This window comes from Equus asinus, chromosome 11 (assembly GCF_041296235.1).
Source record: "Equus asinus isolate D_3611 breed Donkey chromosome 11, EquAss-T2T_v2, whole genome shotgun sequence".
Taxonomy (NCBI): Eukaryota; Metazoa; Chordata; class Mammalia; order Perissodactyla; family Equidae; genus Equus; species Equus asinus.
In genome coordinates, this window is record NC_091800.1 from 32,100,727 (window position 1) to 32,114,956 (window position 14,230).

The window sequence follows — 14,230 nt, forward strand, 5'->3', positions numbered from 1 at the left end:
ATCTCTAATAGTTGGTAGACACTATTTACTACCTAGTAATTTTCTGCAGGTACCTGTTCAGTTTCAATTCTCATTTTCTATAGAAGCCACTCCAAACTCACCTAAACTCTTACTCATAGCAGATAACCCTGTCTTCAATTTCATGGAGAAAATAGTAGCATTTGGGTTTGAAATATATGAACTTCCTGCCCACATCTACTTCCATAAGCTTTCTGTCTCCTGTCCAAGGTGAATCTCTTAACCTGTTCTCTGGTTCCTGTGCCCTTCAGGTTACTCAGCAATCATGCTCCATCAATTATTCCCTCTCTCCTGAAGCTTCAACTTTTGATTCTAACAAACCTTTCCTCTCTTCATATAGACACACTCAAAACCCATTTTAAAAACAAATCAAAAGAGCAACAACAAAAAAACCACAGCTCTCTCTTCCAGGCTGAACATTCGTCTCGCCATACTTGTTCTTCTTTTAACCATCAAGCTTTTAGGAAAGTAATCTACCCTGGCTTCTCTGCCTTTCCACCTTGCATTCGCACGGCAGCCTAATGCATGTCACCTCGCCACTGAAACTACACATAGCAATGTGACCAAAGTTAACAAATTCAACACACGCTTTTCATTTCTTCTTTGACTTGACCTCTCTACAGTATTTGATGTTTAACAACTTCCGTCTTGAAACTCTCTTCCACTGGCTTTTCATAACTTCACTGCCTCCTGATGCTCCTTCCATACTTCAGAATGCTCTCTCTCAGTCTTCACTGGTCAAACCTTAAATTTTAACATTTTCCCAGGATTCTATTCTTGGCTTTCTTCTCCTTGAACTAAACTCTCCCTGGGGAGTGGGGAGGGGGAGGAATATTTACCCCATGAACCGTCCCACATGTCCATACCTCACTAAGACTAAATCTGAATTCATTTGCTTCCTCTCCCACCCTAACCCCTACCAGTGCTTCTCTCTGTCATGGCACTGCTCTGTATTTGTTTATCTGTATGTCTTCCCTGCCCTGGCACGCCTGCAAGATGGACACGACGGTCAACGGTGGTGGCTTCCTAGAGTAGGGACTGGGAGTGTAGATGGGGGCAACAACACAGCAAGAGCTATGCATCTTAGAGGACCGAGAACATGTAGTTACAAAAAGTACCCCAGGGGGCTGGCCCTATGGCCAAGTGGTTAAGTTCGCGCGCTCCGCTGCAGGCGGCCCAGTGTTTCGTTGGTTCGAATCCTGGGCGCGGACATGGCACTGCTCATCAAACCATGCTGAGGCAGCGTCCCACATGCCACAACTAGAAGGACCCACAATGAAGAATATATAACTATGTACCGGGGGGCTTTGGGGAGAAAAAGGAAAAAAATAAAATCTTTTTAAAAAAAAAAAAGTACCCCAGATGAACTTCACTGAACTGTACTGTGAGTATCTTGAGGGAGGTGATATATACAATTTATTCATCTTTGAATCTTTTGTGCTTAGCACAAGTACCTGGTACATAGTGGATACTCAATTCATATTTTTTTGAATGAAAGAAGTAGAAGAAGAATGATATATCTGAGATAAGCTTTAAAGAATTGGTAGAATTTCAACAGCTTTAGCTGGAAGAGGAGTCATTCAAGTCAGAAGGAATGGGACAAGCACAGGCACAGACAGAAACTGACGAGTGAGGTATACAAGGACAAATAATTATAAGTAACACTAGAACACTGGGGCATGATTTCACAAGACTCTAAGATGGAGTCACAGATGTAAGTTGACAGGCAACAGGGAGCCAGAAAGGTCTTTTAAGCAATGGGATTTGCAATTGGAAAAAAACTAACTGGAACAGAGGACACCTCTTAAATAGTTACCAAACGGATTACCTAACTGAGAAGAAATGAAGGCCTGAACTACAGCAACAGAGTGAAAGCAGAAGCGCAGGAGAAAATAGTATTTTAAGATTGAAAGTAAAAAACAAACTTTTTGAATATTCAAGAACAATGGAATTAGTTAAAGTATTAAATTTAAAAGAGAGGAAAAACTTAAAGCATTAAAATTCAAAGTTCTAGAAAGGAAAAAACATAAATATTTTCCAAAAAATACATTTAGTACATTATTGGTTTATCGACCCAAACAATCAGGAATAGTGTTGGGTGTTGGAGAATATAATGCACTTAGCAAGTTTACTGTGTTAGCAAGAACCCCAACACACATAAGTTGGCACACAGTTGGTAACAAGATGGCCTTCTGTTCATGCTCAGGAAAGCTCCTTCAGTAACTTTTGAGCAGGGAGTTAGCAGAATGTAACCGTACCGTGAAGCTGTTGTTAGCATTTTTTGTGCTTGCTTCAGCTACACTGGCATCGGAGAGGTCAACTTCATCAAATATCAGAGACTGTTAATGAAAAAGAACACAAACAAATTAAATGAAAACCTAACTCAGTGCTCCTCAATAGCTTTTTTTTTACTATCAGGTCATGACTGTGAAGCTATGTCAGGATTTAGGAATAGAAAACGAAAAAAACTTAAGTCAGTGATATTCTCTGAGTAAAACCATAGAGTACAACTAACACATAAATCCCAAGCTGAAAAGGGCTTTAAAGAAGCCCCCGGCACACTGCTTCAATGCAAAATGCTCTGGGCTCTCTAGAAGCATAAACTATGGGGAACCTCGTAAGTGTGTGACATACACACATACACACGCACATGCCCCACAATATCTCTAACCCTGTAACATCTTTGCCAGGAAGGCAAAGGCAACATCATTGTTTCCACATTTGCTAAGTGAGAAATGAGAAAAACTAATCCTGGCTCAGATCATGGCGAGTTTCTGAACTTTCTGAACCTTATTTTCCTCAGCTATGAATATGTTCAAATGAGATGATAAATGTGCTTGGCAAACATAAGATTATGTTTCTTTTGTACTCTTAAAAGCGGTTTTAATAAAAAAAGTCTTAGTAGTCAAAACTCCATAGAAATGGAATCTTTAAAAGTGAACAATTTAGAGATTAGAAAATTCTAGTCAATAAATGTATCCTTCCCACTTTTAGTGAGTTGGTCATTGTTCACACTCATTCAATGCTCTTGTAGCAAAGCAGGGATAAAAATGCACCTTAGAACTACAGAATAGGGGACCCCCATCTCTGATAGCTTCCACTTCCCCCAAGATCTCCAGGGTTTATAAAACTCTGTTTCAATCCAACCAATCTGACTATATGACTTGTTCCCTGACTAGAAAGAACTTATAATCTAGCACAGGAAATGAAGTAGACACAACTAATTTTAATGTAAGACAGACTATTAAAGGTGGAAGAGAAGAGATACTACGAAATGCTCCGGAAGGTCACAGATAATTTCTCCAGCAGAATACACTTAAACTCTTTCTCTTGTGAATGATGGAGTAAAGACTATCTGAGGGGGATCTTAAAGAAAACAGGGAATTTCTTCAAGTGGAGATAGAGAGAAAGTCATCCTGGAGATGGGAAACATGGGGTAAGGCTGAAGGCGATCAAGTGGTCAGCGCTATCTGGAGATAAATGTGAAAAGTCAGGATGGAGCCAGATCAGGGACAATCTTGAACATAATGGTTTTTAAAATATGATTATTTTATTTGGTTATTACTTCTACAGCTGCATAAACTAAGAATTAGGTTTGTTTGTTTATTTGTTTTTACCTCTTGGCATATAACCATAATAATTATATGAGGAACATAGATTTTTAAATATGGAAATTATCTATTCAACTGGCACAGTAGTAAGAAATTTCAATGTTTATTTTTAAAGGAATATTAAAACATCAGTTTTAAATGGAACCTCATCATTACAAAATTTTTCTCTCAAAACCACATCATTTTCTTCTTATTCAACTGTTATATAAAAATTATTTAGAGCCTTGATTTTATTTCACTACGATTTTTATTCTTATCCGCTAGCATAACTGAGTGATTATTTTGTATTAGGCATTATTTAAGTGCTTCATGGGCATTTTCTCACTTAAGCCTCTCATCAACACCTGCAGTCCACACCACTCCACCAGAATGTGCTGGAACTGGAATATGAACTTTTGTCTGAAACCAGAGCATGAATTCTTAGCAACTACAGCAATTCTCTCTCTCATAGTCAGAGCAACATCTATCAGGTAAAAAGTAGCAAGAAAGGCGGGTAAACCCCAAATTTTGAGTTTATTATATCTAATAAAGTTACACTTAATGCTTCATTTCAATTGGAAGGAAAAGAGAAAGAAAGCAAATTATACTAAAACCTTCCTATAAGATTATCCTTAGGGAACATGGCACAAAACGGACTAAAATAGAGCACCCTGGGATTTGGTCCAACATGGATCACATTTATACTGAATTCACAGAGGAGCAGTAAGGCTATAGCGAGCACCAAGACAAAAACAGCTTAAAGAACATCCACAAGCACAAGTGCGTACAACTAGGATTCTCTCGAATTACCTTTGAGTCCTTTGCATAATAGAGTGTGCGGCCTCGAAGTTTGAAGTATCGCTTCTTCCACCTTTGGAAAGAACTGGTTTGCTTCAACAGCTGTCCCTCTTTAACACTGGTCTGGGGAGAAGCAGAAGCACAATGACGTGATCAAAATGAAATCCGAAACCAAACAAAATTCAGAACTAATGACACACTATCATTAACATTTTGAATATTAATTCCCATGTCTTACAAATTACATGAGAGAATATTTTCTTCTCACCATTCCACCAAGGGAGTACATGTGCCAAACCCCAAAGAGCAAAGGGAAATTTGACACGGTTCCCTGCTCTCCAAGTAGTCACAAACAGTATGGAGGACGTGCACACAAACTAACACCTGCAACACAGTGTGATGCATACACATAATGTACATGTTGTGTAATAACGTAATGATTAAGAAAGGCATGGGCTCTGGAGCCAGAAACCTTGTGTTCAACTCCTGGTGCCACCACTTAGCAGCTGGATGATCTTAGACACATTACTAAATTTCTTCATGTCTTTATTTATTCATCTATAAAATGGGGATGACATGCGGCCAGCCCTGTGGCATAGTGGTTGGGTTCATGTGCTCTGCTTCAGTGGTCCAGGGTTCGCAGGGTTGAGATCCCAGGCGTGGACCTAGCACCGCTCATCAAGCCATGCTGTGGCAGCAACCCACATAAAAAAATTGAGGAGGATTGGCACAGATATTAGCTCAGCAACAATCTTCCTTACAAATAAATTCTTTACAAATAAATAAATAAATAAGGTGGGGATGACAATAGGCCATACCTTATAGGGTTGTGGTGAGGAATAAATTAAAAAGATGTAAAAGACTTCTTGCATGGCACATAGTAAGTCAGTTCTCATTAGCTACGTGTTATTGTAACAAACACATATTCAAAGCACTGTGCACGGTGGTCCAGAGAAGGAAGCATGACCTCTGCCTCAGAGGGAGTCAAAGAAGTCTTCCCAGAGGAGAGCCCAGGGTGGGTCTTGAAGGAGTTTATCAGAATGACAAGGGATGGAGAAGGGTATTTTAGGTGTGTGCAAAAGTAGAAAGTTTAAAACAGCATGGAGATTTGGGGAATCTTCAAAGAGCTTTTGGTTATAAATGCAGGGTGGAGTTTGCAAGGGGGAGCAGCAAGGAGATGTGGCTGGAAGAGGTGGGCAGGGGCTCCACAACTCTGGGCTAGACCCTGTGCTAAGTGCTTTATGTAAACAAGTTCATTTCATCACCACCAACAAAATACTTGGAACCCCTCTGACTTCATCTGGTATCTCTCCCCTGCTTGGTCCCCTCAACTACAATGGTGCGTTGCTTTTAAGAAGGCATGCGTGCGCCTCCCTTAGGTCTGGACACTACCCATTTTCTTCTGCTCGACTGCTCTTCCCTCAGATATTCATCTGATCAACTCCTTCACCCACTTCAAGTCTCTGACCTTCTCAATGAGACCCACCTCATTGCCCTCCTATCCAATACTACAACATGCTCTCCATATTTTCCCCCATCCTGATCCTATTTACTCCCACACAAAGTACTGTCCATCTTCTAACATATAATGTAATTTACCTATTTATTATGTTTATTGTGCTACCCCTATTAGGATATAAGGTCCCTGAGTTTACTATATCTAATAAGGTTAATGTTTCATTTTAACTGGAATGGAAGAAGGAAACTACATTTACAGTAAACTAAACTTACAGCCTTGCTATGAGACTGTCCTTAGGAGACATGTCATGGGACTGACTCAAATAGATCCCCTTAGGCTGGGGTCCAAGAAGGATCACATTTATAGTGAATTCACTGAAGTGCAGTAATGCTATAGTGAGCATCCAAGACAAAAACAGCTTATAGAACCAAAATTTTAAATCCATCCCACTGGATTGCAAACTGATGCATCTCAAGTGTCTAGAACATTATCTGGCACATATCATATTAAGACCTATATGAATGAATAGCAGATGCTGAGATTAAACCCATGTCTGTTTGACTCCAGCGTTTATTCCCAACTTTTACACTACACTGTCTTTTATTATCAACAAGACATGAAATATTGAGAAAGGTTTGTTGTCTCCAACAAGGCAGTTAGGCCATATTAAGGTTTACTTTCAATTCAATAAGAGATTTTTTTCTAGAGCTTGCTCCCAGATTGTCTTCCAGGAATTGTTGTGAGATCATTAAAATGTAATGATAACAAAATACTTCAAATGATAATAACAAAATACTTTTGAAACTTCAGTACCAAAGAGCCCAATTTACAGTCAGACAGACAGACTTCAAGTCAGGCTCCATCACACACTAACAATATAAACCAGGGCAAGTTCTTCAGCTCTCTGTGTACCCAGTTGCCTCTCTTAAAATATGGGAATAATAATATCAACTTCACAAGCTTGTTGCTTCCAATTTAATAATAAGATAATGCCTGGAGAGCACTTAGCACACTGTCTGGGTTACAGAAAACATTCAATAAATGGCAGAAAAGTGTTATTATTATGATATCATTATGCTATTAAGTTCATGGAGTATTTGCCAGGCACTAAATTCTAAGAGCTTCTTGGAAGAAGTGAAGAAGTGCTTGCAGGCCACTGTGAGGGCAAATAACAGCTGGAGTAGGAGTGTCAAGAGATGAGGTTAAGGGAGACAAGAGCCAGGAGATGTTGGCCACAACAGGGAGCTTGCTTTTTACTCTAAGTGCAAAAAGCTAGTGAAATGTTTGAAGCAGGAGAGTGAGAATGGGGAAATCAGTGAGAAAGGAAATGGAGGGTCGACTGGGAGGCTGCTGCAGGAGTCTGAGAGGCACCAGAAGCTCGAACCAAGGTTGCAGCCTCACTGAGACAAGCATAAGTTGAGGAATTTGAGATGTTATTGTGGAGGACGAATCCACTGGACCTGCTAATAGATGTGAAGGGCGAGAGAGAGAAAAGAACCAAGGAAAAATCTAAGCATTTGGCTTGGGCAACTAGATGCAAAAGAGAGAGAGAAAGGGGTATCAGGAAGCGTTACTTGGTGAGCTATGGTGTTGCACTGTGTAGCATCTGATGTTACCCCGGGCAGAGAGTCTGTAAGTCTTAAACCCAAAGTATTGAAAAGCTATAAAAATATAACTTATCCAAAGAACAAATTATTTGGCAATTCAAATTACAGAAGTGGGTGTATTGGGATTTTTGTAAAGTTCTTTTTAAGGCAATGAGGAAGAAAACTTCATCTTTGGTCTATATGTGTTCCATAAGCACTGTTTTAAGAAAGTGTAAATAACCTACTTCATTCTCCACGAGGTTATGAGAGTAATTTTCTAAAATGAAAACCTGGTTATATTATGCCACAGCTTAAAGCCATTCGTTATTTCTCTTTGCCTGCAGCACAAAGTCCAAACTTGTATATGTATCATAGAACGCCCCTGCATAATGCTCTCCAACGCCATCACCTGCCCTTGCCCTGCTCCTCCCTCTGCCCTAATGTCCTCTCCTCAGTTTACCTGTCTTGAAATCTCCCATCATGTCAACTCTGATCGAGTGCCACTACCCCTGTGAAGGCGTCTCCGACCCCCTGGGAAGAAACAACCACTTCTACCTTTGTCCCTCTAAGGCACTCTCATCCTATCTATATAACAGCACCTGTCACACTGAATGGCTTCAGTTAACATGTTTGTGGTCCCAACACGCTGAGACCTTCACAGGAGCAAAGACGGCGCCCTATGCATTTTAATAACATCGCCATCTAACACACCAGCTGACACCTTAGGGCCTCCATAAATATTGAACTGAACAACTTTAGTTAAAGTGTAAAATGGTATGTAAGATAACTTCATGTTTTAAAAGCATGAAAGAATTAGGAAAGAGGAAATAGTGACTGGAAATGATTGTACGGTTTCCAGCATTCAGCAGGTCTGAGCCTGCTTCTCTTCATTTGTATAAAAACAGCAGATACAACGCACAAAGGCATATGTGCCCCAAGGAGCACGCCCTGGGTGAGGGCGGGGACAGGGAGGCAGGGGGACAGGAAAATGTCTATCTGTCCTTATTTTAAGAATATTTCTAATTTAGGGATGATCCTTCCATAGTCTCTGAAAGCAAATAACTTATCTGTTTTTTCTTTATAACTTTATGTTCTTCAAACCGTGCATAAGCATGGATTAATTGGCAATATGTAAGGCTGCGAGGACTACAAAAACATGTAAGATACAGTCCTTCTCTTCAGGCATTTACAAACTTCTCTATGTTATTATATACAAACAGTTCATTTTAAATTCTTGAAGAAAAAACAGTCTGAGGCTAGCTTGCTTTCCTCTAAGAGACGTAATTTAAAAACTGAACTAGGAGGCATTTATTCACATGAAAGTTAATCCTCAGAATAAACTTCTGTTTGTATGTGGCTAGTTAAACCAATACTTCTTATAAAAGAAGGAGCATAACAAAAAACGATTAATTTGCAATAGCTCTAGGAAATATAGTCATATAATCAAAGTGTGGTTCAGAGAAAAACAGATGTGACTCCAAAAATCTCAAAATAATGAGTATACAACGTGAAGAAACAAGGACTCATTCTTTAAAATCATAATATTTATTATATTTGCTATTAATGTTCAACTAGAACAACAAATTGAAGTTAGTAACAGATACAAGAACGTTATGATCAGAGAGTCCTAATTAAGAATCTGTTAAAATCAAGTATCAGATTTTATTTTGTTCACAATCTCTAGAATAAGGGATAGACTCTCCTCTTCTTCAAAAAAGCGCTTAGAAATATTTATATTTAACTGCCAGTTAGTCATAATCTGGCATAGATTAGTTTAGTACTGTCTGACCCTTATGAAAAATGAGTAAAATCATAAACTTCACCGTAATCCAGTTGTAACCTAGTTCCCAAATATTAAAAAAACAAAAAGTTAAATAAACTTGGCTTTGAAAAAATTATTTCAATAAAATAAGCTTTAAGTTGAAAGATTTCTTATCTAGCGGGCTTTCTGAGAACGTTTTTAGTCCAATGTCTTAAAGCTGTGGAATTGCTCTTTTCACACCCCTTGCTTAGAGCAAACCAAAGTAATTTCTCTTTTAAACTATACACACATGAGTGCTCTGGGATTTCACCTAAAATTTCAGAAACACTTCTGTGCCACAAGTTGAAGTTCCTGAGATGGAACACTACTTTAATATCCTCAGGAGACTGCAACTTTACAAACACCATCCAATGAGCCTTTTTGTAAAGATAAGATTCTTTGGAAAATCGAACAATTTCTGCCTGATTTACCTGATAAATGTATATTTTCATGTTGGCTTTTTTGGTGCCATCAAATAGGTGTGGTGAAAAATCTTGATATGGTGAAGTGGAAATGTCAGTGATGACTCATTTTTTACAGATGCTTTCAAAATTTCCAACATAATCTCTAGCTTCTCCTCGTCTTGTCCTAACATGAACCCTTAACATACCTTCTAGGGAATGGCAATGGAATTTGCTGTGATGGGAGAGGTGAGTTGTTATGAACTGAATGTTTGTGTCCCTGAAAAATTGAAATCCTAACCCCTAATTTGATGGTCTTAGGATGTGGGGTCTTCAGGAGAAGATTAGGTCATGGGGTGGAGCCCTCGTGAATGGGATTAGCGTCCTTATAAAGAGACCTCAGAAAGCTCTCTCACCCCTTCTGTCATGTGAGGACGCAGCTATAATATGGCTATCTATGAACCGGGAAGCAAGTCCTCATCAGACACCGAATCTGCAGGTGCCTTGATCCTGGACTTCCCAGCCTCCAGAACTGTGAGAAACAAATATTTGTTGTTTAATATTTGTTGTTAAGCCACCCAGTCTATGGTATTTTTGTTATAGCAGCCTGAACAGACTAAAACATGGGCAAAAAGAGTTTTCACCACTCTATAATTGTATGTAATCACTTCTTTCCTATCTCTTTTAACTAGTGTCTCCTCCATCTTCCCAAACAGAGAATTTTTCTTTGCCATATACATTTCCTTATCCATTTGTCATATAAACCCCAAGAAAGCTGTCTATGCCTTCTAGGTATCTGTCCAGAATCTATAACATCCTGAGTCCATCTGGCTTTAATGGTAAGCCTCTTTAGTTTTACAGACTAAAGTGGAAATAATACCTGTCTATCACTATGTGCTATGATGATATGTGAGACAATGGATATGAAAGAACACATAATTCTTTAAAAATGTGGTATGACAAGATATTCTCATCATTAACATTAGTCCCCATAAGCATTATTTATTATAGAAAAGGTTTCATCTCTTCAATCCATCCTTTTCTGCTCCCCCTGCCATTACTTTAGTTCGAGCTCCTCTAATTCCTCTGAACTCAACAGTTCCCTAAATGTTCACTGTGCTATCAACTTTTCCCACCACTAGTCCATTCTTCCCACTACGGGCAGAATTATCACTGAAAAACACATTTGATCCCACCAAACTCTGGTTTATTATGTTCAATGGTTTCCTATCACACACAGTATAATTCCAGACTCGTTAGCTAGGCACACAGACTCTTCCTCCCACAGCTTCATTTAACAGCTTCATTTGCAGCAGTCCTCCTACATTCACCTAACAGCAGAGTAAAAGAAAAGTACTTGCTTATCTCCAAATAGTACTTCCTGATGTCCAAGCTTTTTCATGAGCCCTTCCTTCTACTCATAATACTGTCCTCAGCTTCTGCTTGCAAACCCACCCCCATTCCATCATCCTTCAAGGCATAGGGACCATCACATACTAAGTGCACCCACAGCACTGTGCTTATACATAATTTACAGCATTAATCATGCTGTAGAGGAATCTTTCAAAATTTGTGTCTTTCCTATATCCTATTTATTTTTTCATCCTACATATAACCATGTATCTGATACCAGAAAAAAATTAATACATGTTAATTGATTTATTGAATAATCAGAAAATAAAAAACAAGAAATTAAAAGGATTAAAACATTTTTTCTTTGATAAGAATTTGAGGAATTTAATGGAGAAAGATATTTTCATTTTTCTTTCTAGCAAGTCAATATACAGACAGAAAGTGTAAAAGAAATAGAGCTAAGTCCTAAAAAGACCCCTGGGTTGGGTTCCATTTCTGGCTCCACCATTTACCAGCTTTATCACCTTAAGTAAGTAATAAGGTCTATGAACCTAAGTTTCCTCATCTGTAGGGTGAGGATAAACACTACCTGCCCTGTATGCCTCAGAGTTGTTAGGATGAAACACAATGTTGTGTAAATATCCTTCAGAAACTCCCCCATGCTATATAAATATAAATTATCACAAGTAAGGGACTATTTTAGCAGGTTATACTTTTGGGAAAAGGTGTTGTAAGTGGGACTGATACAAGCTAAAAAAAAAAAAGAGATATTCCTGGACAAGAGCCCAAAGCTTATATTTAGAGAAATTATCACACAAAGATCACGTATAACCACAAAAAGTCTAAAGTCCCAAAATGTATGAAGGTTTCTAAACTTTAAACATAAGATCAGAATCAATCATGAAATTGTATTCAATATCATAATGGAGCAGAGTTTGCAACTGCTACATTATTATTCTACTTCTCAGAATATCAATCGTGTTTACCAGAAAGAATTAGAAAGTGATGACGATTGTTGCCGGATAACTCCACTTGGAAGACACTGGCACTTCAAAATCCAATTGGCCCCAAACTGATATATCCATCTCCCCAACTAGCCTGCGAGCTCCATGAGAGAGGGCCACGGCCACCCTATTCACCACTGTAGCTCCAGCACTCATGGTTCCTAACACAGGGAACAGTTCTTAATAACTATTCATTGACAAATGGATGAAGTGAAGACTGACATTCAAATACAGCAGTTGAAATGTCTACTGGGGAAACTTCAACTGCACACTATCCTACGAGCTCTTAAGGAGGAGCCTGGGCAGGAGACTTCATAGCATTCTGAGAACCAGATCCAGAGGAGCTTATCTTGTGGCCATCTCTTTCTCATTTGCAAAAGTTCCTGCAAAAAGTATAGTATTTAGTTGTTGATTACTCTGCCTTTTTTTTTTTTCCAAATTGAAAGCCATTCTGCTTTTATCCACTACTATTTCATCATTATTAAGGGAAGCCATCTATCTCATCAACATTAATATTGTATTTGGGTGGTATACAAGGTACATGTATCTACAAAATGTGTAAATCAACTATTATTTGTAATAGATTTCCTATCCTTCCGTATTTTATCCAACAGTTGAACTTACACAATTTGGCTTGGAAAGCGGTCAAGCGCAAACCACAAAGATCTACATTTGACCCCACATCTCTAAAACTCAAAATCTATCTTCATCACAAGTTTGCACTTTAGTGTATTGTGTCTCCTATTATAACATTGCTTTTTTTCTTTACTAGCCTTTCTATATTTTGTTTTTTTAAAGATTGGCACCTGAGCTAACAACTGTTGCCAATCTTCTTTTTTTTTTCCCTGCTTTTTCTCCCCAAATCCCACCAGTACATAGTTGTATATTTCAGTTGTGGGTCCTTCTAGTTGTGGCGCGTGGGATGCGGCCTCAGCATGGCCTGACAGGCGGTGCCATGTCCGTGCCCAGGATCCAAACCAGCAAAACCCTGGGCCACCGAAGCGCATGAACTTAATCACTCAGCCATGGGGCCGGCCCTATATATTTTTTTGTGATTATAAAATGAGGACTATCTTTCTCCACAAACATCCCAGAACTTATAATGAAGATTACTGCCCTTCATCTTACAGCTGTGGAAGGGAGGCCATTTGATCTCATCCTGATTACGTCTATCAACCTCTTTTATCAGCTGTGTGTTAACATTGCCTTAAGCCTGGCTTTTCTATCAACCTCCAAAATTTCCCATCAATTCCTCTTGATTCCAGGCCCTTTGGGCTTCACGCCTTTGTGCTTCTTTCCCCTTCTGAATTTTCTCCCACTATTAATTTCTTACTTCCTTAAAGACAAATTTGAGCCTCTTTATTAAAATGAGTACATACATTACACTAAGCTTTATCAAATACACCAGCTGTTCTAAAATCTGTCGGGCTATCTGAATCACACGGACAACTTTATAGACATTAGCAGCCTCAGTTCAGCTGGGAGGTTTTGGTTAAATAGGTCTAAAGTTGGGCATAGGAACCTACACATGTTAATATCTATTCTGGTGACTGTAATTGTCAGCCAGGACAATAAGCACTCTCATAAACAATATTTAAGTATAATAATTTGCAGAAGGCCTTTAAAAATTTATAAATCAGCACTTTGTGTCCTTTTTTCATTTACCTTTTATTGATACTATTCAGTCTAACCATTTGCTCTGATGCGGCTTTGAGCATTTAAAAACTTTGCTGTAAGAATCTTCCTAAAACACATTTTTAGGGAAGTAGTGCATCTCTCTGCTCAAAATGTTTCTCTCTGTGTATGTGGAGCCCAATTAATATGTCACTCCCGCCCTCTCTCCGCCTCCACTGGCGCTGCTCCAGAGGAGGTGAGGGGAGTAATTTGGATTTAATAACTGAGCATGCTCACTCATGCCCTTCCCGCCTTCCTCTGGAGAGCCAGCTGCCCGCAAGAAACCAAGCCACACTCAACTCTCTTTCAGAGAAAGACCAGATTTCATTGCAGATGAAGACCAGAATAAGTGCAGCGGATGAGGGAATGAAGAGATGGGATCTGCACTCCACTCCACCGTGTGCTGGGAAACGCGGGAAGCGGAGTGGATAGAGAAGAGTAGCCTTAGCTGCTTATCCTTTCCCGACCCCAATGTCTCCAGCCTGCACCACCACCCAAAGCCCGCGCCGGCCAGCTGGACCGGTCCAAGAAAGCAAATGCTGGCGG

At 39.2% G+C, this 14,230-nt stretch overlaps 1 protein-coding gene across 8 annotated transcripts in view; it reads right to left on the reverse strand.

The window, feature by feature from the left end:
* The window catches only part of DGKH (diacylglycerol kinase eta), a 182,818-nt gene that overhangs the window by 104,195 nt on the left and 64,393 nt on the right, over nucleotides 1-14,230 (reverse strand). For all 8 annotated transcript variants that reach the window (XM_070480850.1, XM_070480851.1, XM_070480847.1 and 5 more), the window contains 2 exons: nucleotides 4,419-4,529; nucleotides 2,277-2,357 (listed from right to left, as the gene is read on the reverse strand). In XM_070480850.1, the coding sequence (XP_070336951.1) occupies nucleotides 2,277-2,357; nucleotides 4,419-4,529 (192 nt within the window). The remainder of the gene's footprint in view (nucleotides 1-2,276; nucleotides 2,358-4,418; nucleotides 4,530-14,230) is intronic.